At 25.5% G+C, this 24506-nt stretch overlaps 6 protein-coding genes across 7 annotated transcripts; 3 read left to right on the top strand and 3 right to left on the bottom strand.

The window, feature by feature from the left end:
• The first annotated feature begins 72 nt into the window (after nucleotides 1-72).
• LOC129611604 (39S ribosomal protein L38, mitochondrial) lies at nucleotides 73-1455 on the top strand. Its single transcript, XM_055524815.1, has one exon. The coding sequence runs from the start codon at nucleotides 153-155 to the stop codon at nucleotides 1371-1373; it is 1221 nt and encodes a 406-aa protein (XP_055380790.1). The 5' UTR covers nucleotides 73-152; the 3' UTR covers nucleotides 1374-1455.
• LOC129611603 (SET and MYND domain-containing protein 4-like) lies at nucleotides 1426-4053 on the bottom strand. The gene is made up of 7 exons (XM_055524814.1): nucleotides 3925-4053; nucleotides 3704-3873; nucleotides 3575-3639; nucleotides 3238-3521; nucleotides 2174-3179; nucleotides 1802-2120; nucleotides 1426-1745 (listed from the first exon to the last, which is right to left on the bottom strand). Exons 2-7 carry the CDS (start codon nucleotides 3849-3851, stop codon nucleotides 1471-1473), a joined length of 2097 nt encoding a protein of 698 aa, XP_055380789.1. The 5' UTR covers nucleotides 3852-3873; nucleotides 3925-4053; the 3' UTR covers nucleotides 1426-1470.
• Nucleotides 4054-5261: 1208 nt separating this feature from the next.
• LOC129611610 (uncharacterized) lies at nucleotides 5262-9038 on the bottom strand. Its single transcript, XM_055524822.1, has 4 exons — nucleotides 8847-9038; nucleotides 8495-8728; nucleotides 6327-7343; nucleotides 5262-6263 (listed from the first exon to the last, which is right to left on the bottom strand). The coding sequence occupies exons 1-4, from the start codon at nucleotides 8965-8967 to the stop codon at nucleotides 5545-5547; spliced, it is 2091 nt and encodes a 696-aa protein (XP_055380797.1). The 5' UTR covers nucleotides 8968-9038; the 3' UTR covers nucleotides 5262-5544.
• Nucleotides 7794-8376, top strand: LOC129611611 (uncharacterized). Its single transcript, XM_055524823.1, has 2 exons — nucleotides 7794-8053; nucleotides 8112-8376. Exons 1-2 carry the CDS (start codon nucleotides 7850-7852, stop codon nucleotides 8247-8249), a joined length of 342 nt encoding a protein of 113 aa, XP_055380798.1. The 5' UTR covers nucleotides 7794-7849; the 3' UTR covers nucleotides 8250-8376.
• Nucleotides 9039-9863: 825 nt separating the features above from the next.
• On the top strand, nucleotides 9864-11394 carry LOC129611627 (arginine-hydroxylase NDUFAF5, mitochondrial). The gene is made up of 3 exons (XM_055524848.1): nucleotides 9864-10085; nucleotides 10136-10829; nucleotides 10922-11394. The coding sequence occupies exons 1-3, from the start codon at nucleotides 9913-9915 to the stop codon at nucleotides 11084-11086; spliced, it is 1032 nt and encodes a 343-aa protein (XP_055380823.1). The 5' UTR covers nucleotides 9864-9912; the 3' UTR covers nucleotides 11087-11394.
• A 211-nt stretch (nucleotides 11395-11605) lies between these two features.
• LOC129611612 (protein germ cell-less) lies at nucleotides 11606-23853 on the bottom strand. 2 transcript variants are annotated; one of them, XM_055524824.1, is made up of 7 exons: nucleotides 23573-23853; nucleotides 14083-14301; nucleotides 13708-13928; nucleotides 13497-13648; nucleotides 12924-13438; nucleotides 12643-12861; nucleotides 11606-12580 (listed from the first exon to the last, which is right to left on the bottom strand). In XM_055524824.1, exons 2-7 carry the CDS (start codon nucleotides 14241-14243, stop codon nucleotides 12232-12234), a joined length of 1617 nt encoding a protein of 538 aa, XP_055380799.1. In that variant the 5' UTR covers nucleotides 14244-14301; nucleotides 23573-23853; the 3' UTR covers nucleotides 11606-12231. The 2 variants fall into 2 exon arrangements, with proteins under 2 accessions (XP_055380799.1, XP_055380800.1); XM_055524825.1 differs by lacking the exon at nucleotides 23573-23853 and adding an exon at nucleotides 22859-23115.
• Between the last annotated feature and the right edge of the window lie 653 nt (nucleotides 23854-24506).

Below are 24506 nucleotides of genomic sequence, written 5' to 3' on the forward strand. Positions count from 1 at the left end.
CAAACCTTCGAAATTTAAATATCAGCTGATTACAATTGACGTTTGATTGACTGCAAATAGTAGCATAAAGTTAACTTTATCCTAACCCCATTTTTTATTATGTACTCTATATTTTTAAATTTTGCCAGAATCAAATTGTAAATTGTTAAAGTATGTTGACAATCAATTTATTAAAGGCAAATACAAGTAAACATATCGTTATTTCCACGATAGTTAGGAATGGTCACACTATAAGAGGAAAGCGTCCAGGTGTAGCAAGAAGCTTAGCACAAAGATTAGCTGACGATGAGAGGAATGAAAACACAGTTTTGTTACCCAGAGTAAATATTGGCTTTGCTTGTAAGACCCCATCTCGAAAAGAGGTTCGTCAAAGCCGTATAGAACACTTAAAAAAACAAAAACAAAACCAAGATTTGGAAAGATTATCTAGAAGTAACAGTTTGTCCATAAATTTAGATGCAGTAAGAAAAGAGTCTAATTTTACCGCAGCTCCTTTTCAACTTAAAACTATTGCTGATCATTACGGGATATACAAAGACTTATTTGGCAATGCTTATTTTATTCCAAGGATAAATATGGACATTTTCTTTACTGATGAAAATAAAAATAATCACAGCATATTTTACGGTAATGTTTTGTCAGCTTCCTGCACTGTAAATGAACCAAACATTACCTTCGATCATAACAAAAACCTTTTAATAAAAAATTTTGATAGCAGCGAAACATCATATTGGAGTATCCTAATGGTGAGTCCTGACACCCATCTATTTAGTGGAAAAAATGAAAATTTCTTAAATTGGTTTATTGGTAATATTCCAAACGGTGGAATTAAAAATGGTGAAGAAATCTGTAAATATCTTCAGCCAATTCCAGCAAAGGGTTTCGGTTTTCAAAGGAATGTATTTATTTTATTTAGGCAATCAAAACTAATTGATTTCCAGAAATTTAAAAACAAATCGTTTAATGATTTATTAGACCGACATTTTAATGTTTTGGAATTTTATAGAGAACACCAAGAAAATATAACTCCTGCTGGATTATCATTTTTCCAAAGTGAATGGGATGAAAGTGTTACAAAAATTTTTAATAAATTAAATATAAAGGAACCTTCATTCACTTACGACTTCCCAAGACCTTACTTGGCTGATCAGAAATGGTTCCCTTTAAAGCAGCCATTTAACTTATACATGGATAAGCATAGAGCTGACCATAAAAAAATTAATAAAAATTATTTAAACAAATATCTTTTTAAGGACATAGATGTTCCAATCAAATATCCAATGGCGCACCCAATTAAAGGGGTGCCTTCTTGGATGATAGCAGAAATCAAAAAGGAAAGATTGAAACTGTTTCAAAAAATGGATAAGTCTTAAAGTATAAATTGAAGTGAATATTGTGTTTATATTTTTAAATATACTTATATTGTATATGTATACTTTATTAAAAAAAAATTCTTTTGTACATTTTATTTTATTCCAAAGCATCGATAAAGTTGCCGAAATAGTTTAAAAAAATAGCTCTCGAGTCATCAGACAAAATATCAAAAGATAATTTTATTTTTGAAACATCATAACTTATGATGGCACGAGAAAACTTTGATTGTAAATTTAAAATAATATCCATAAAAATAGCTGTGGCCTTTACATATTCCAAAGATAATAAAGTATATATGTTTTCAGTAACTTCAAGATTTTGGACAGCTACAGCAATTAATTTTTGTTTAATCTCTGCAGGCAATATCGAACCTAAAATTAGAACTGACATTAAATGTTTGTGAAATTGACGATGATGAAAATATTACTGTTGCTTAGAATCAATCGATTTCCAATATTCAAAAGGGTTGACATCAAAATTGGTTTATAAGCATGAGTACCAACTAAAGAATATTTTGCTTTTTCAAATATGTCAATTATTCGGCTTAAATCATTTATTTTGTGATTTTTACAAGAATTTACATATTGCGTTAATTGCTCAAATTGTCTAATCCAATCCATATTAACAACACTTCCGCATTTATTACACTTTAAACCTGACAATTGCAAGAGGTCTTCTTCCAACCAGTTAAAATTCGTACAAAATTTTTGTTTGCAATTATCACAAAATAAAAGGTGATGTTTTTTCTATAGAAAAGTCGAATATGTATATTAACATATTTAAAGATATTAACACTTACGAATTCCGTATCGTTTTTATCGGAACAAGGACCACATGTACAAGTAAAATGATATTGAGCTTCTAAATCCCGCAGCCTGCAGTCTCGATCCAATAGTTTGCAGTTTTTGCCATAAGAGTTTAAAATTTCCTCACCGATTTCGAAGTTATCGTTTGCAATCACATGCAAGTTTGCTTCACAGAATTTGTTATAGAAATTGGGTTTGCAAGAGTGATTGTACAAACTCGTACGTGGATATATTGCAGCAAATAAAGGAGTAATATTGGCAAAACGACTTAAATATCCATTTTGTATTTTATATTTACTTAACCAAATATTCAAATCTTCTTCTTCAGTTATTTTAAAATCTATAATCGTATGAGCATTTGAGACCATTTGAGCCAGATGTCTTATTATAATCGCAGTTACTATTACTTCCCAATACGATCTTGTAATAATTTTGTAAAAGCTAATATCGTCTTCAAAATATTTTGTCAGATCTTTCAAATAGTTTTTCAACATCGCTCCAGTTGCGGCATATCTTTTAACGTCCAACCAACTCATTTTACAAAAATTAGTATTTAAAGATAAAACAGAGGCATATTTTGAGTCAGTTTTTTCAAAATATTGAACTATTTGCCATATACTCCTTTTTGTGAGAACCTCATCTTTATATTTTATTTTAACATATTTTTTGAATTCATCTATACCTATAAGAAAAGTCCTTAACGCCAATCGACCTATTCCTATTTGCATTGTTATATTTCTTCTAATCGCACTACACTCAAAATTATGAAGTTTTGAAAAATCTCTTTGACATTTTAAAGAGCAAAAGGAAACTGATAGGCAATCAATACATGGAAAGCAAACTGAGTTTGCTTTAGCACAAGTTTCGCAGTGAGATGTCAAAACTCCCAAATTTTTGTCTAATGGTACGAAAGCAAAAGCTTTTTCAACCATTATCGTTTCATTTTCCCGTATTTTTTCTCCTGCTACAACAAATCTGCCTTTAGTTGAATCTTTCAAACTAAATAAGATTAGCTTAAAATTGAATGAACGAGTCAAATCCTTGCCTTTCTACTTACATCTTTTGTTCTTTTCCTTTTTTTAAACTATCACTGGCTTGTACGTGAGCCTTATTTATTGGTGCATCTTCCCCTTTTAAATTAAGTAAATCAATTTTTAATTGATTAATTTTTTTTTCGATATCCTCCGAATTAGAGAGTTTATATAAATTATCAATTACATTTTCTATTTTCTGTACATCTTTAAGTTTCACCGCACAGAAACTTTGTCTAAAATAAACTTTTTTTATATTTTCTCTAGGATATCTACTTTGAATAGCAGCCTCACAGTCATCATAAGCCTCCTAAAAAGCGAATTAGGTAATCGTCTTTCATTAAACACAAAGTTAATATTTACCTGGAAATATTCAAGTTTAATCAACGCTGCTGCCCGATTGGCGTGAGCTATCGCTATAGAATTACCTTTAAAATAATGACCAGTAAAATTTTCTTATAAATGTTGAGATATGTATGTAAATACGCTTACTATTTTTCGAACTGTAAAGAGCCTTTGTATAACTATTAAGAGCACGATAAAAGTTATGAATTGTTCCAGTTTTGTAAAATTCGTTGCCTTCCATTTTATAGAGTTCATAACTTGTTTCATTTTCTCTGCTAATTTCTCCGCAGTTCATTAAAAAATTTTTACAAATTTTCCTAAAATTAATTTCGGTAAACCAAACACATTTAATTTTCGGTAATAAATACCCGTAATATTCAGTTTCAAGGATTTCAGCCAAACACAATTCATTTCTTATATCTTTGTCTTCATTATCAAATATTTTTGGATCTTGAATTATTGTTTCAATCAAATCATACCATTGGCAACAACTTCCTTTAAAATATGTATGTATAAATCGAATTTTAATACTTTTTAAATTTTTAATAATTTACTTACCGGAATCAATCATTTATTCGTTTCTCTTCTTTAATATTTTTAATTAACAAAGTTATTATTTTTTTATGATTTATTACAAATTAAAATTAAGAGCTCATCACTGTTATCTGAAGAAAAATTTATAGCAAAATTCAAAACATACAGTAAGGTGCTCTACACTTTTGAAGAATTCGCGTACTTGTCAGATCTTTTTTATTCGCCAGATTTTTTGTCCAATTCGCCATGCATAATTACGAACTGTCAACTTGCCAGATGGCATAATAAGCCTATTAACCCTTATCTTATATCTGCGCACACAAAATAACTTCCTTTTGTGTGTATACAAATTTCAAAAAATTTTAGAAATTTTAAACGGAAAAGATATTGAAAATTATTGATGAATTTCGGTTCGAAGAAGTTGGACTGTTTGGTTTTGTTTTTTTTTTCAAATTGTTAAACATTCGATTCGCTTTATTATACTATTTTAAATTAACATTTCAAGGGAAAATAAAATTTTATTTGCTTAAAATATTGAATATATAAGAAATAAATTGAAAAATCTAAAAACATAATTTTTTTAAGTCTCCATATATAAATTTAAACCTAATATTCCAACTTTAATTATTAAAAACATGAACCAATCACTTTTTACTTGGTAACTTGGTAATCACGAATTTGCACTAGGGCTTACTTTATATTTTTGACACATAAGGAATTATTTTTCGGAATTTCTTAAAGTCTAATATTAAATATAATATCTTTTTGCTAAAAAAAACTAACAGTCAAGTTTAACAAGGAAGCTGAATTGTTGAAAGTGAACTTATGATTGCATTTGCACTAAGAACTTTTGTTCTGAGTCTACATTATTTATTAGTTTACCAAAATGTTTAGCAAAAAGTAGATTTGATACTCTTCGCAAAAATTTTACAGTTTTGGTAGACGCCCTTAAGTATGATTAGTTTGTAAATTTGAACAAAAATTTCCTTCTAATGTTTATAATATGTATTACATGTTTCAGATGTATATTGAATTATTTTAAACACATTATTATCACAATGCCGGAGTTTATATTGTTTTTGACCTTTTAATATAATATGATAAACAATTATTTTTACATTTAAAAATATAGGTACATATTTAATATTGAAAACTTTAAAGTTGAGTACGCTAAAATTTCTAAAAGCGCATTTATTTATTAACTGTTAGGTACACAATATTCTCTATGTTATTTGCCGTAAAATAACATACATACATACTTAAAATTCAATTTCTTATATCTTAACAGTTCAAAACATTCACAATACGCACTTAAAATAAAAACGTAACTTTGAAGATCAAATAAGAGATTTTTAGCTTTCGCAAGTTTTACTAAAATTAATTTTTGTTTTTAACTTGTAACATATCTTAATAAAATTTTATTTCTTTCTCGTTTTTGTTTTTCGTTTCTTGTTTTATATAATTTCTTTAGGGACGCTAAGGAAATGTATTAAATTTGAAACTTTATGTTGTTTCGAACATAATGATTCTTTTTGAACACCACCAAATAATATCAATTCATTTTTACCAGGAATCATGGAAGCAAAAATGAGTCTCTCTGGTGCCCCCGAAAGAATTCCATAATTTTTATATTCAAGCCATTCTAAAAATGGATCATTCGAATTAAGAATATTTGAAATATCACAAACGAACATTCCTAAAACATTTCGTTTTGCTCGTTTTGGCTTTGGTTCTTCTGATTGAGGTTTTTGTTGATGCTGAGCACCATGAATTGGACGGTTGTGTTGTAATTGACGTTGCTCTTGAGTTTCATTATTCGCTTTATCAACTAAAGCAGCAGCTTCGGCCGCAGCTGCAGCTTCTTGTTTTTTTTTCGCATTGCGAAATTGATTGAGTTTTTCATTTAAGCGACGAACACGCTCTTGTTGTCGATATTCTTTCTGTATTCGAATAGGATTATTTTGTTGTACGTTAAAGGCAGCCATACAAATGCGACCATCTTGTTGCTCATTAAATCTCAATGGCAGTTTCACATCATTATCTCTTGCACGAAGAGCTAAGTTTCTCTGTAGGCGATTTACAGCATCATTGAGTCCTTGCTGATGATGTAATTGACTACGTAGAGAGCCATGCAATTCTGGAGAAAACTGGCAGTTAGGTCGAACAAGAGAATCTAAATAAAATTTAAAAAAAAACTTTATTTTAACATGTTTCCGATAATTTGGAACAAACAAACCTTTAGAATTTTCAGTTTTTGGTACAGGATTTTGAAGCGCTTCTCCAACTTCAAAATTTTGATTACAATTATGGCTGCTATTATCGTTACCACCTTTATCATCATTTACAATATCATTATTGTTATTATTGCTATTTTTATTATAAACATTCATGTCATTTGGAATATTATTCCTGATTGGTATATTATTATTTAAAAGCTGCTGTTGTCCAATATTGTTTAAATTTCTCGGAACAGCAGCTTGCCTCCTTTCATCAAGTCCCCTTATATTTATTTGGTCTATATCACGTATTTGAAATCGATTCCTTTCATTATTATCTAAATCGCCATTCTGACCTCGTAAACCTCTTCCAACTTCAATACCTAGTCTATTTAAAGAATTATTACTTTTTTGCTTTAATATTTGAAAATCTGCTGGAACACTTGGCGTTGGACCGCAAACAATTATCTTGTTTCCAATTCGACATGCAGGACTATTCCACATATGTGTAGCAGCCCACTTACGATTCCTAACAGGTATATTATGCCACTGCCATGCTTCTTTGGTCATATCTAAAATCCAACAATCACTAAATAAATTGTTGAATCCACCAGAGCCTCCCATTATCATTAAGTGGAACTCATCTAGGGCTATTTGCATTTGACCATATCTTGGAGCTGGTCTGCTATTTGTGCTGGCGCCTACGATAATAGGTTTTCGCCACTGAAATGTTTTTAAATCTAATGACCAGACATCGTTTGAACTAGTGTTTTGTCCATCATCACATTGATACCCTCCAAATATTATCATTTGATCGCCATGCAGTGAGGCCGAATGACCGGCTATTAATGGTGGAGTTATTAAAGAATTTTGAACAAACCATCGATTTTCTTTGATATCGTAGCAGTGCAACTCATCAAACAGACACCATGGTTGATGTGGTGGGTGAAATGATGGGTATCTCCATCCGCCAAATAATATGAGTTTATTTTGATAGGGTATCATTGTTGCCGATCCTTTTGGAGATGGATAGCTTCCTAAAAGCATTATCTGTTATTGATGAATTTATGAAAAAAATTTTTTTTTGTAGTTTGCAAATATGTAAAAGCTTTAAAAAAGCTACTTATTTCAAAAGGTAACGTTATAATTTACGTAGCATGATCATGTTGCAATGAAAAGTTCAGCAAAAAAATGCAAGCGCGCATTTGCTTTCGTGATATTTTCCAAAAGAGAAAGCTTATTTAAACAGAGGATTTAAATAACCACTTTTTTAAAACGATCTTAGAAAAAAAAATTAAACATAAATTTTTACTGCACATGATTGTGAATATATGAAAAATTTGTAAGAAATTATAGTAAAGCTTTTTAAAAACAAACATAATAGTTAACCCCTCCAAGCAAATACTACATGAAATTTCTTGTGTTAACCTGTTTTTAAATTTTTACGAATTTTCTTTTTTTTGTTTATTCCTTTTTTTACTTAATTGCATAAATAACTTATAAGTTGCGGAAAAAGTCTAAATTTTATAATTTAAAAATAAATATGAAAATCCCAATAAAATATTTATTTTCATTTCACATATTTTTGCTTTTATGCTCGCAAGAGAGTAATGTAAAAGCTAACGTTATCAGAGGACTATTTGAAGCTGCTACAAATGGGCTGTTTGGAATGCCAGTTATTCATCAAAAGTCGGAATGGAATTTTTCACCAGATTCAGGTGAAAAATATCGCTCAAGTTTTTATGAAGTAGAAAATAACGTTATTCATATATAAAATTTGATGGTTTTTTTATGAATTTTTTCAGCAACATGGATTTAGAGCAGCAAAATATGTGGAACGTATTGGATTAGGTCATGATGGAAATGAAACACTTCGTGCAAAATTGCAAAATATTCGTGATGAAGGACGCTTGAATGGAGAGCATTATAAAAACTTTCCGTAATCATAAAAACTTTTTAAACCTAGAAGATTTAAAATTTTTTTTTAATCATAATTTAAAAACCTACATATTTAAAACATAAAATGTTATTTTTGCCGATAGTAAAAGAATCAAAAATTTTTCTTTCGAATTAAGGTAGTTTTCATTAGAATATCCCTTCTTGAATTTTATGGAAACATACTTATGTATGCAATTGCATGTTTGGATATGGATGCAGCATGTTTACAAAAACAAGTTTTTCTATTTACCCATTGTTACTGGTCTTATCCACTGCCTTTTAGAAAGATCAAACCGCCACAAGTCATTGAACGTTGTATCAGATGATGACCCACCACCAAATATATACATAGAATCTTCATGAACACAGTAAGCATGAGAAAATCTTCCACTTGGAAAGATTTGACTTGATGTGTGGGTTGTCCAACAAAGATAGTAGTCTGTCAAACCTTTCAAAAAATTAATTTTTCCCCTATATAATACATCTGCAATTTAAATATTACAAAAATAAGCTCATTGATTTGGGTAAAGTAAACAATTTAAAAGAAAGCAGAAATGAAACATTTTCTTTCAATTTTCAATAATATTCAAACAAGTACTTACTGTTTACTGCCTCATCCCATCGTCTGCAAACATTCCTACATACTTCAAGATCCTTATAAGGAGGCAGATAACTTAGTATAAATTCCAAAATTTCATTTGGAAGATCATTCAATTCAATCATAGTAAATTTAATATTTTTCTAAATTTACTTTTCTACTTTACTGTTTTGACAAAAAAAAACTCCCTTCTTAATTTTCGTTGACGTTTTGGATTAAAAGAAAAAAAAAACTTTTTAAACCGTCAAAGTGAAAGTTACCGTTGTGTTATAGTTTGTAGTTTTCCCACAAAAATAGCCAATTCATAAATTATTATGTAGAAATATAAAATCGCATTTTTCATAACCGGTCGGTTTACAAATCAAAAACTAAACTTTAATTTTTTTAGATGAACTTATTTAAATGCTAAACAACAAGTTTATTTTTGAGTAAAATTTTTCGAAGAAATTAAATTATTTGATTATAATTTGACCTTTGTTATAGTTAACTTGAATTAGTTACTAATTGTGTCACTTTCTGTTTACAATAAAAATGAATATTTAATAAGAAAAACTAAGAAATACTAAACTAACTAAAAAGAAATATTTAATTTTTTAAAGAGAAATATTAAACTAAAATAAATTTAAAATTTTAAAATATATGCCAGTACTTTTTTTTTATTTTAGATGCTCTAAAAGCAGCCTAATCAATAACGAAAGAAACTCCAAATCTTGAACTGACTTTTTGAAAAATTGAAATTAGAAAAAACTATTTCTTGTACTACTAAACTACAAAAGTTTTTTTTAAATTTCTTTAGTTTATTTTCTACAAAAAAATTTGTTTTATGTTAAGGGAACTTACAAAAAGAAAAATAGCGGATTTGTAATTTTTTGCATAAAGTATGTATTTTCTCTACAGTTGTTAGTTTCTATTATTTCATATAATGTCAATTATTGTAGTAACTCTGCTACAACTAAATGTGCGCAGTTCTAACCGTGTAATATCATATTGTTCATGACAAATTCATTACAGGTAAAATTTATTCATGACATTCAGGTAAAATTTTATTGTTTACCAATAAGAAAAGTAGAATGCATAAACTTATCAAAAAATATAAAATTTTCAATGAGTTTTTGGTTTACGTTAACAATGGAAAAGGTTGTCAACACAAAATTAGTACAGCGGCCACTTTAAGTGCTATTAAATCTATGAACATTTTTGATAGAAATGTAAAAAAACTTCAAAAGGAAAGAGCAGCAGCAAGGTAATGAAAGAAATACTTATTCAACAAGTTGAACGTTTGTTTGTTTTTAGTCCTGATGTTAACCTATATGATTACTTGAAAGAGGAAGTTGGTTTCCGATTATCTGATAGAATTTTCGATATTAAGCGAGAATTTGAAAAGGCAGTGGATTTGGGATGTAGTCGAGGATATTTGTCCAAACATATTTTAGCGGAAACAGTTAAACAGTTAATTTTGTGTGATACAAGTTCTAAAATGCTTGAGCAAGCGGAAAGTACACCAGGATTAAAAATTACTAAATTAGAAATGGATGAAGAAAAGTTGGATTTTGAGGAAAATTCTATAGATATAATCATGTCGAATTTAAGCTTGCATTGGGTAAATGATTTGCCTGGATGCTTTTCTAAAGTATTACGGTGTTTAAAACCAGACGGCGTTTTTATGGCATCTTTATTTGGTGGTGATACTTTATATGAATTGCGTTCTTCGTTACAACTTGCTGAACTCGAACGTAAAGGTGGTATAGCTCCGCATATTTCACCATTTACACAAATTCGTGATGTAGGCGGCTTATTAAATCAAGCTGGTTTTACAATGCTCACTATTGACACGGATGAGATAGTAGTTGGCTACCCAACAATGTTTGAGCTTATGTACGATTTAAAAGGTATGAGTGAAAATAATGCAGCTCTTAATCGTCCCTTACATTTAAGCAGAGACGTCATGATGGCAGCTGCAGCAATTTATAACGAAATGTATCAAAAGGTGAAAAATATAATATAATTATATGTGTGTAATTATAAAAAAAAATTAAAATATATCTATTTTTATCATAATGTATATCTTATATATCATAGGAAAATGGTGTCTCTGCCACATTTCAAATTATTTATTTCGTTGCTTGGAAGCCGGGGCCCAATCAACCACAAAGCTTACCAAGAGGTACTGGCGAGGTGTCCTTGAAGGACCTGGGAAAGGTAATTGAAGAAGGAGCTAAAAAGAGTAAAAACTTAAAAGAGTAAAATCGTGGTATTAGGAAGTTGGATACGCTTATTTACAAATAGATTTTTTAGAAAAACTTGTATGTATTTTTATTTACTATCAAATGTAATTTATTTTGTATTATTGATGGGCAATGCATAATATGTATATCACGATAAAACAGGATGAGAAAACTGTTTTACTCACTAATTAAAGTACATATTTGCTAATGGTATAAAAATGAAAATAAAAATTACGATTATCTATTGCGATATGAAAAAATTAACTTATATAATTATATTACTTACTTTAAAAAAATAAAATATTGAACTAATTTTATTTTTTATAAAATTAGGAAAAAATAGAACAAAACTGTTTCTTTGCATCAATTTATCAAAATTATTTTCCTCAAATCCAAAAGTCATAATCGTTTTTTTTCGTTTCTTTTACTTCTTTAATTATTTCAAAAATAAATTATAATATATTTTGCATGTATATTTCATTTGATAAAAATTATTATATTCAAATGTAACATAAAACATCAAATTTTGTTATGGCTTTTTATATATGTAAATTCTTATTTGTGCATAACTAAGTGCAATTATATATATACATAACACATGTCAGTATGTATGTGTGCGTATTTATTTTTAATACATACATATGTATATTTACAAAATTATTAAAGAATGAATTGTTTTAAACTTTATAATTTTATTCACAGTTGATTTTGTTTTATCGCACCTTTACAAAAAAAACTAAAGTTATTCTTCTGTTACAAAATTAATGAAAAAAATTATGTATATAATGATAATGGCTTACATAAAAAAAAAAAAATTTATAAAATAAATTATTTTGCATCTTTTGCAAAATATACATATTACTTTATCGTTTTGTAGCGATTAATTTAAATTTTTTGGAACGTCTTTTTTTTCAAATCTTTAAAAATTGAAAATAATTTTAACTTATTCCCAAAATGGAATAAAAATTTTACATCTACCTTAAAATTATTTAGGTTCAGAATTCCAGTTAAAAACTTATGTTGGTGTATATTATTTAAATAGTTCAAAATAAAAAAAAAAAACATAAATATAATTAATGAAATACGAGATTGATTTTTTACATTGTTAAATGCAGAACGACACTTAATTCGAAGTATTATTGAGAAGAAAATTTTTGAATTATCCTAAAAGTTTCCTACAACATTATTATTTCTATCGTCGCTTTCCCCCGCACCAATTCTTGTTGGTGAATTTGACCTGGAACTATTACCATTGTTTGCTAACGAAAGATTTTCTCCAATATCTGATATTGGATTTGAGTTTTTCTCTTCTGATGAGTTTTCAGTTATTGGTTTTAATTCTGGTATCGGCGGGTTTATTAATAGATTGACTGAGATCAGAAGTGGATGTACTAATTTTGGATGCATCATTAACAAACTAACGTCTTCGTTTTTTTCTAATTCTAATGACATAATTCCAGTAGTTTGAGAATAACTTCTTTGACGCTGTTCATTTAATGAAGTAATTGTTACTCTGAAATCAAATGCTAGTTATATTTATATAATATAAAGATAAACAAAATTAATTCTTTTTACCGAATCATAAATTGACGCTTGTTTTTTAAGCTAAGTAGACGTTCATATTCATTTCTGTGATGCCTTTTTATACTTAAAACACCAGAATCTGCAATCAAAATAAGATCTAAACCAAAATTAAAACCTGTCCATCTCCATTTTTGATATGATGGATCTTGAAGTACACGTCCGCAACGCATTGAATTTTTTAAGAAAATTTCTTCCTGAAGGTCTTTTGGCCTGCAAATATTTGTCCAATTATTGACTGTTTCAAATATATCATGCAAATACAATAATTTTACCCTTCTTCAGCATAATGATCAACTTTTAATACAGACGACCAATGGCTCATTATATGTGGATGAAGCCATTCCATTGGAATTATATTATCTTGTACTACTAATTTTAAGTCAATGTTATGATTCAACAAATGTTGAATCCGTAAGGCTTGAAAAGGTTTGATAAATTCACGACCATCAGCAGTATGCAGAAATGGAGTCTTATCAGATCGTTCAGCAAAATAAGTTTGAGGATTATTTCCAGGTAATTTGCAAAAATCATCATCTGGTTTATAATTTGGAAAAAATTTTAAATACATCCATAGCCTTAACAGAATGTATAACGAAAATTCCGTTTGGAAAACATATAAATTCGGGCTGGATAATAAGGCAGTTATTAATTCTTCATTAATTAATTTTAAATATTTAACATATTTGAAGTAATATCCAACTAAATTTGTTTCTAGCCATTCAAATGCAGCTTTTTTTGCATTTTGCACACCATATTGACATGCTGCTTCATAATAATCTATTGCTGTCTGAAATTTAATACTTTTATAGACATAGCATTTATTAAAAGATTTATTTATTAAATACTTCTGCATTTGTTGTTTCCGTCATAACTTCGCTACATTTATCAATGATACCTTCCAATTGAAATAAAGTTGCCGTTGCTAATATTGATATGACTTTTTTCGGTTCAATTTCAATTTCGTCAGAATAAAATGAACCAAAAACGGCTTCAAGTGCTGAAAAATTAATAAATATATAGTTAAGTATTGGTACAAATGTTTTCTTATAGGTTTACCATCTAAAGTTATTTTATTGTCGGCTATTCTAATATGTATGAAATCTTGACAAGATTCTTTCCAAGATCCATTAAACATGCTAAAAAAATAAGGGCTCTGACATAAATAGACCTTATGCAACCGCCATGCTTTTCCCAACGCTAAAACTGTTACATCTGAATTTTTTTCTTCTTTATATAATGCTTGATAAATATATTGAGTTGTTGTAAGAAGTTTTTTCCTATAGTTAAAAGGAAAATATAAGGAATTTTAAATTTTCATGATAAAAATTATTGCAATTCATATTATTGTTACAAGTATTTTACTGTAATTAGCATGAACTCTTTAATTAAACAAATCATAAAATAAAATTATTTCACATTATTCAAACTTACTTTTTTGGTGTTGATAAAGATTTTTCTAATGCACTATTATTTTCATCATTTGAACTATCAGAATCTTCATTTCTTTTTCTTTTTCGACCAGTTATAATTTCTGCAACGCTACCAGTATATGCGTGTAATGGATATCTTAGCCTACTAGTCATTTGACCCATTATGAATTCTTTAAGAACAATTTCCTTGTATCAGTTATTTTTTAATTTACACCTTTTGCTATTTTATTTATAAATTGAAGTAAAAAAATAAAATCATAAATAAATATTAATATGATAATGAATCAGAAGATGTATGAATAAATTCATTATTATAATTTTTATGTAAAAATAAATTTCATATTACAGGAAAGTTGAAGTAAAATAAAAAAAAAATCTTATTATGTACAAAATATATATTTTCTTTTTTATGGTAAGTAATTGATACTTTTTAGAATCAAGTGACCATGAATTCATTTTACAAAAAATTTTAACTAAAAAGAATCCATTTCCGTTTATAACTTTTTTCCCCATTCTGATAAATAAAACTACTACATGTGTAAGATTGCATTACGTATATATGTTCAAATAATTAAAATAGAGAGAAAAATAAGAAATACATAAATTATATACATATGTACAAATATCGGAAAGAAAAGATTTAAAATTGAAATTTAAAACTCGTCAGAATAAATGTATATAATATTATGTTCCTTGTAGAAAGCGTTAGGTACAATGATCTATTTTAAGAATAAAATTGAAAAAAGTCAATATTGAAGATCATATAAATTATTCCAAAGAAATATTATTTTTGGGGAGATTTACACTAACATTTAGGATAATATTATAGAATATTAATTTAATTCTGAAATTATAAATAGAATGAAAAATATTATAACAAATATGCATATTCTGATTTGTTCATAAAGCTGATTAATTTTTCTATATAGCGAAATTAATATGAGTAGCGCAGTTAAATTAAACGAACTGTTTTGATTTTATATAATAGTTAAAAATATTCATCACGGTATTTTTTTTGCAGTATTGCGTTGCACAGTTATTGTTTCGCATAATTGTTGTTTTGTAAATCTTTGATTAAATAGAAAGATTTATGCCCGTATAAATGCGTCTTCATATACCTATATATTTATAACAAATTATAATGAATTTCAAAAATTAAAAATTTCATCTTAATTCATAAATTTTTTAAATTTATTTTTATATATCTATGTACTTATTATGAAATATGTACATTTATATGAATGCATAGCATTTTTTAAATACATATATATATATACTTATTGTATATAAATATAATTATACATAACAAATTTTAATAAAGTTTTAATTTATATTCCAAAATATTAAAACTATTTAAAAATAGTATCAAAAAATATGATTAACCTTGAATCATAAAAAGAATATATAGTTCCATAATTTTTTCAAATTTTTTTTTTTAATTTAAATATTAAATTTGCGGAAAATAAAATTTTTTTTTATTTTAAATTTAGTTCTTTATATTAAAATTCAAATTTATCTTTTATCTAATTTAGTTATTTGAAGATTAAAATAATGTAAATATTTAGAGGTTCACATGATTTTGAACTTTATCTGATAAAATATTTTTTATATATGTACTGGTCAAGTTGAAATGGAAAATTGGAAACCACTTTTCTTTTTACAGAAAAAATACTTTTAAAACAGGTATACTAAATCTTAAAATTTCTATTAATCATTTAGTATTTCATTCTTTTTTTTTTGTGAAATGTCTCTTCATGTGTTTATTTCCGAAATTATAAATTCGATTATTATAATTATTTTATATTTACATAAATAAATAAAATATATAGGTATATGTAAGTAAATAAACATTAAATGACGTAATAATTTCTCTGAAATCAATCAAAAAATCATTCGGAAAAAGTCAACGTCTTTTTAGAAAAATTTCTCTACGTTTTATTTTTTAGTTTGCTTTTTTCTTTTATACAAAATTAAGGACAAAAAAAAAATATAGCATAAAAAAAGAAGAGGATGTTTTGGAAAAAATTACACCCGCTACACACACATATTATGTAGTATGTAATTTTTCATGTGTATGGACAAATATGCATTCATAATACAATACCGTAAATAAAAATCTATTATTAGTTTTCTAAATGTGTTCTTATATTTGTATGTGGTTCATTTATAAAATGGAAAACTGGGTCATTCCTATAATCGAGTTTTACTTATTGAATAAAATCTAAGTGAATTTTTAAATACAGTCACGAAATTTTTTTGTTTTCTCTTAAATCAAAAAAAAAATAAACCAAATTATTTTAATGTATGTATGTAATTGTACTACAACACATATTTAAATATCATATTTTTATAATATCTACATTCCTTTATAGTATTATTAAAGTATAATTAAGTAAAAATTATAATTAAGTTTTATTAATTTTAATTAAGAAATTCAAAAATGGTGTGTGTCAAATAATATTCAATATGGTATGCATACATACTTTTGTACATATATATAATGTTAATTTAGGGTATATACCTATACCCACATACATATAAATAAATTTGCAAACTTTATTATAAAAATATAAAATATGAACAATAATTACATATACATATATAGTTAGTTAGAAAAGTTTAACACGAAAATTGACTCAACTTAAATTTATTAGTAGTAAAGGAAAAAAAAAAATACACATTTAATAATCTAACTCTAAGCAATATTATTATCTTTTTTTTTGTTATTTTATTGCAATAGCTATTACTACAATAAAAAATATAATAAGTATGTATTTATATGTGAGAGAACCTCTGGAGGAGTTAATATGATCTGGAGGGAGAAAAGACAGTGACAAATATCCGGTTCCCATTTTTTGCTGTGGTTCAACGAATATTTGGAAAACTTAGACTAGTTCATTTTATGGTAAAAAATTTAGAAGTAGCCGTATCATAGCCCATGGAATTCAAGTTATTGTAAAGTAAACTAAGGGATCATCTATTCTATACATAAAAAATCAATTTGTTAATATTAAAATGTACTTTAACAATTTATTTTAAAATTACAATAAAATTTTACAAGATTCAGACAATATTGGAAATATTGCTCTAAAATAATAGTTAAAAATGTATATAAAACACACTGCTAATAAAATAATTGAAAAAATACCATTCCCAATTATGAACTTTATAATTGTGAATCATATAGTCAATAGTGAATTAAACATAAAGTTTTAAAACCTTGAAAATACTCGTATATTCTGTAAAAGCTATTTTATATAAATTTTTAAAGAATTTTTTATTTATGCGTGTGGTCTTTCATACATATATCGAACATAATCGCAACATACTTATATACGCACATTTGAACATAAAATTGTTTGGCGGTTCATACATAATAGTAAGCTAATATAGTTGTGTGTATAAGAATTAGGTGAAAAATTTATGATAGAAATAGATAATAGCATATAGTACAACAATTTTTTATTTGTAATGAATTAAAAAATATATACGTATTTTATATAATTTAAGTTAAATCATAGTTACTCTTATATAATTTCATTTACATTTTCATAAAACTTAATTTTAAATTAATTTAATTTTACACGTTCTTATCCATTTAATGTTAAACTATAACAAAGATAACATTAATTTTTAATAATAGTGATCGTATTGAGTAAGTGCGCTTATTAATTGAGGCAAATTAAGTTTAAACCCTTTTTTAAAGATAAATTATTTTTGTTTTTTTTTTTTTTTGTTCAGGAAAAAAAAAATTCCAAAATGTTGACATCATTAGTATTGAAAATCGGTAAAAATTTAAAAAAGAAGGAAAAACAAAATTAAGTGATTAATAATTTCACAATTTTAGATTTATTTAAAGAAAGCATGTACAACAATTATGGCCCGCGCAGTTTCTTTCTGCAATTAGCAAAAACTTTTTTTTAATATCACCAATTCTGGCTCAATAGCACTAAGACAATTTTTCGGTAAGGATTAGAAAGGAAATTTTCAATATAGTTTCAGGTTGCGATTTCTAAAAACCTAATAAAATAATTTTATATACGGCATTATCAAAAATTTTTAAAAAAATTCCAAAAAACCATACTTAAAAGTTTCCTAAACATTTCTTAAACATTTTTCAACATCACATTTGATTGATAAGGACAATTAAAACCCTGCTCTATATAGGACAATTAAATAACTGCTCTATACCGTACAATTTTTTTTATTTTTATTCATAATCACGTAAATATTGCACATTCCAGATTTAATGATTTTATAGCTGTTTATTATTTATTAAGTTAAGCCAAAATTTTAAATTTAATTATGAAAATTTTCTCTATTACATTTTTAAAAACAAAAGTATTTAAATTTTAAGAGATCACGTAATGCGTACAGGATTAATAACATTAATTTTTTTAATACCTATAGAATTTTTAATGAAAATGGAATAAAGTAAAAATATCATAATTAATTTTACGAGTACATATGATGTAATTCGTGAAATATGAACTACTGTAGTAAGTGATGTGGTACTTTTTTACTTATGTTGATCCATTTGAGTAAGCAAGTAACTATGTAAATACTTGGGTTTATATAAAAGTTACTGCCAAAATTTAACGCTTATAAGAAAATAATAATTACCCTTAAAGAGTTAAGAATATCTTAAACGTTCACTAACCATTAATAAAAAATATATAAAACCATCCAAAATACTATTTTAATAAAATGAATTAAATTAAAGAAAAAACTACGCTATGTATACAGCAACGGTGGTTCACCTTTTAAAAGAAATCTCTGTTTAAATCATATCGTACACCAACAAAAAAAAAAAAAAAATCAAAAATAAATTCATTAACACTTTTATCAACGTATAGGACTTTTGTGTGTGTATATGGTTTGTGAATTCAACTTTGTTTATGTGTGTTTTTGTACAAATGTTAATACTTATTTACTAACTTAAACTTTTCCAAAAAGGTAATACTTTCCAAGGCTATTCGATCTGCTTGAGTATCAAAGCAAAAAGTAAAACAAAATTCGAAATTTTAAAATAAAGCTTTTGTTTTTTTTTTTTGTTTGCTTAAAAGTGAAAATAATGCTGAAATTATATTGCAGTTTTAACCATATTTAAATCTAGTTTTCAAAATTGGTTTTCGTTAAATAGGCTAATGCAATCAAGATTACTATAAATTTTTACATAAATTTTTCATGTATAATTTATTATTTTAATTGGTGCAATATTTTTGTGATCTAAATTTAGAAATATAAAAAAAAAAATAAAAAAATTTCGTAATATACAAAATAAAAAAATAAAACCGATGTTATTCGAAATATTTAAACGTTTCTAAGTTGAGCGCACCTACAGAGTATTGTCATATTAAATGCAAATAAGGAACAGTTTTGTAATTTTCGCTAAAGTTTTATTATCAATATTTTTACGTTAAAAAATAAAACTTTTTAATTTAATAATGCTTCAATGCTTTTAGGCATAACAGAAAAAAATTACATTAGTATTATTATATTAGTTGTAATAATAATTTTTTATTGGACATATCGAGCTAATTGACGATACTCACAACTATAAAGGTTTTAATTTTTAAATTTTTAATTTGTATAATCCAATTTTTTACACACCTATTAATTACAATAAGAAAAAAGTGTAGATCATACTAGACTTTTCCAATTACCAAATAACCAAAAAAATAAATAAATTATCGAAAGCTTTCTTACTCACTTGTAGTTTTATAAATTTAATTATTTTGAGTAAATATTACAAATAGGCTATCTAATATAAAATAGAACAAAATATATTGTTTAGGCCGATTGACAATTTAGGCCCAAACAAATTGACAACTTTGACTATCATAAAGGCAATAAAGAGAAATAAATTGCCACAAAGGCAATAAAGAGATGATGCAAGCCCAAGAAAAATATTCTTCTGATATCAATATCTTTCAGATTTTTCGCTTTTAAATTAAAATTAAAACTAAAAATTACTCGAACTTTTCTTATAATCAAAAACTTAATACAAATTAATTATAAATAAATTATAATCAGCTGTATTATATATTTTGATGTGGCATTCCCATTTCAATGAACTGCATAAAAAAGAACTTTAATAAACTTTTGTAAATTTTACAATGAAACCTCTTTTAAAATACATATTTAGTAAAGCTTATTACGTTGGGTTAGATCATCACTATATTATTCATAATAATAAAATAACCTCGAATTAGACGTGAATTTTTTTTTTTTTACCTGCTCATACTTAAAAAAGATACACTCAAAACAAAAATTCAAATTAAATTAAAGCTTTTCCCATTAACTTGCTTAATTACACCGACAGATACATATTTGTTTTATAAACAAAAAGCTGGTTTTATATAATCGTTTAAAAGCATGTGTGCTATGAATAAATAAAATTGTAAATACATAGATAAAAATAAAAATTTTTCTTAATTTAAAATAGATCATTGCAAAAAAAAAAAAAAATTATAAATAAATACTTAATTTAATGCGTCAAAACAAATATTGGAAAGCTTATCATGTTATAATAAAAAAAAAGGGAAAAACGAACTTATGAAAATTTAACAGATAAGCAAAACAAAATATGAATATTGTTTAAAAAACGTGTATGCACGTAGTACATACATTAAATGCAATAACAACAAATAATTTGTTTAATCTTTCACTAGAAAAATAAAAATTTGTAAATCTAAAACAACAAAACCCCACAAATTCGTGTTTTAAGAAAGGAATGGAGAAGTCCCAGTCCTTGAAAAATTCAGAAATGTTAGAATTGCAAGAGAAAAATGCTGAAGCACTTACTAATTTACAACAAATCCTTTAGTTTTTTATAATTGAAAAAAAATTAACATATTTTTATAGAGCTATATAGTTACATGACTAGCTATGACTACTTGTTGAAAAACAAACGAAATTAATTCAGTTACATAACTTTACGATGAATTCCCAATTTTTTCAATATATACATACATACATATATAAAATTTAAATTGTCCATAATTTTAATTTGTTTTTTTTTTTAATAATTTATTTTAGTTAATACAAAGGTACACAAACATGTCTATATAAAAATATTTACTTTTTTAACACCCACTTAATAAAGACAATTTCTGAATTTTAAAACAAAAATTTATTTTGATATGCTTATGTACTTATGTACATACATATGTAATCGATCACAATGACCAGTATTCACATAATCCATACTCTTATGCATACTATTTCGAACATAAACACGAATTACATATATATGTACATATAATGTGCATTATATTTTCGAAATGTTATATGTAAGTAATAAAAAAAAAATGATAAAAAAATTTGTTTACATTTCTATTTAGGTCATAAAAAAAATAACAAAACTCGTGGGTAGCGGTGTTGTTTTTACTAATTAAAGGGCAAGTAAGTACAATATAAAATAGTATATTAATTAAAATAGTTCCTATTGCCTAAAAAGAAAAATTAAATTCAAAATTCATGTTATAATTTATTTTTATTCAGAATTGTATTTTTGAAACAAATTAATAATGATATCGAAATTCTAAAACTATTTCAAATATATGTAGGTATACATATACGAGTATATATAAATTTTTTAATGAATTAATAAACTGATTACGAAGTATAAATAAGAAAATTACGGGAGATTATTTAAAAAAATTTAAATAAAATTATTAACAAGGGATATAATAAAATAATTCCAAATTACAATTTAGACTAGAAAGGCTACGTTCAACGCATGCTTCAACCCATTCTTTGTTAAGAAAAATATACAAAACTTTAATTCCATTTCAAATAAAATAATATAATAGAAAACAACATTGAAAATTTTATAAGAATATTTCAATATAATTTAAATCTTATAAATAGAGATTTACTAAATTATAAACAAATATGATTATAGGTAAAAAAATAATATGTAAATAATATTTTAGTTGGTATTTCGATCTACATTCTATTTATTTAAGTGAAAAATACATAGGAAAAATAAAATGTATCTGAAAAAGTGTTATTAATTCGTACAAAAGATTATTTATCGATGGGAGTATTAAAATATATAATTATATTGAAAATTATTGACCTTTTATTTATAAATAGAAAACGTAGATCGGAATTTTCATTAAATCGTCTTGTTTTTTTGTATGTACTTTCGACAAGTAGTATTAGTATAGAACTGAATTAATTTGTTTAAATATTTTTTTTAATAGTAAATTCTTAAAAAACATTAATTTGTAACTAAATGAAATTGATTAATATTGGAAATTTAAATAATCAAAGATCTTAGAATTTAAAAATTCGAGATATCTTAACCACCTATGTTATATGTTCCACCTAAAATGTTAAATAAAATGTTATTGTCTGATAAAAATGTAAGGGCACTTAATAATTATATTATTTGCTTTTTAAATATGTTTATATAAGTAACTATTATAATTACAATAAATTTAGTTTAATTGTTTTAAAATAGAAATTTTCTATCTAAGATCAACGGTTTCTAATTTAATAATTTTTAAATTAGGAAATGAATGGATGCTGTTTAGATATTTTATTTAACATAAATAATAAAAATTATATTAAAATATTTTAACCGAAGGTATTTTTTTTTTATTTTAAAACAAAAAACAAAGAAATATCAATTAAGTATGAAATTCTGTTAAATTTTTTAAATAGATACCTTGCTATCCTCCTGCCTACATTTATTTTTCAATATTGAATTTTAAAACTTGCAACAAAAAAAAAATATATAAGTATTAAAATATTTTAAAACTTACCCGCTCAAAATAATAAAATATAATTTTCAATTTTTAAAAAAATGACATTTGTTTTAATAAAATAAGAATACTATGTCAAGTACAGGATTTCAAAAATTAGTTTTTTTCCCAAAACACACAAATTTATTTCACAATTAAACATCAAAAACCTTATAGCAAAAATATTTAAAATGATGTCATCTTCTTATATATAAATATATCCACTAAAATTCATTTTTATTTTTTCAATTATTCCGACGATATTTCATAAACACAAAAAAAAAAACAGAAGAGCAAATAAAATTAATCCGTTTGTTTACATCGACTAAATCAAAAAGACTGAAACGAAATTGTAAAAAATTGCAAATTTTTTTCTTGTATACAAAATGTGAAAAATAAAGAAGAATGTAAACAAAAACATATGGACATTAAGAATATATCTGTCTTTTTTCTAAAAGAGTACATATATTTTGCATTCCTCTCTCTCTCTGTAGAATTGTATGTATGTAAATAAGCAATCTTAATTTACTATACTACTATGTTATTTGGAGAGATTTAGCAATGGCATATGGCTGGCTGAGCTATTAAAGTTACTTATATTTATGCAAATTTTCATATTTTTAAATATATTTACTTGTTAGATACTCTTAAAATAAAAAATTATATTATATACTTAATTTTATATTGATTAAACTGGGAAGTTACTTCAAAATTTAAATTAAACATAATACTTACCTAAAATTCTTATTTGTAAATATCGATTATTTTGTGCTGTTAGAAAGTCCATATATGTATATATTTATGTATGTATGTATGTACGCACGTTTAAACCTTTTTTATTTCATGTTTGATCATGTCATAGAATTAAAATTAACTTTATATGCAATGTGCAACCATTAATTATTTAGAAAGATCCAAATTATCTTTTTATTTAAAACACATTTTTTTTTGACAATTTTAAACATAATTACCACATATCGTTTTTTAATAAATTATCACGTAGGTACTGTTGTTTATTATTTGGGAATTTGTAGGATTTTCTTTTTGGAGAACAACAAAATTGATTGACGCAAATGATAAATTATGTAAACTGTCATCAAGAATGAAATAGAGATGCTTCATGCGCGGTATGTGATACATAATAGTATAAATAGATTAATTTAAATTTTACGTCAAAATAATGCTCAAGATAAACTTTAGAATAAGTACTTACTCTAAGCTATGTAAACTATGTGTACATCACAATTTGAAAAAAACAACCAGAATTAATACGGTCATAAATGTTTATAGGCATTAGGTAAAACCACGGCTGACAGAAATACTTACAGATTTTTCGAAATGTCAAGAGTAAAATAAAAGAAATGCCTACACCCGCAAGAAACTTCACTTCTTGGCTGTCAAGTATGCGATATGTTAATCAAATTTTTTCCATGATGGTAAAAACTGATATTGCATTTATATAAGGTTGTTTGACAAAATAAAACTAAAAAAAATTATAAAAATTAATAAGAAGTATATGTCAAATTTAAAATTGTAAAAAATAAACAACAATTTTTTTCTTATTGTATTATTATATGCGCAATAATGTTTTTTTCTTGTTGTATTATTATTCAATAACTGAAAATGTTGATACAGAAAACGAAACTGGAAAACGAGAGATAGAAAACGA

The sequence above is a fragment of the Condylostylus longicornis genome, unplaced genomic scaffold (assembly GCF_029603195.1).
Source record: "Condylostylus longicornis isolate FDR11 unplaced genomic scaffold, ASM2960319v2 ptg000054l, whole genome shotgun sequence".
Taxonomy (NCBI): domain Eukaryota; kingdom Metazoa; phylum Arthropoda; class Insecta; order Diptera; family Dolichopodidae; genus Condylostylus; species Condylostylus longicornis.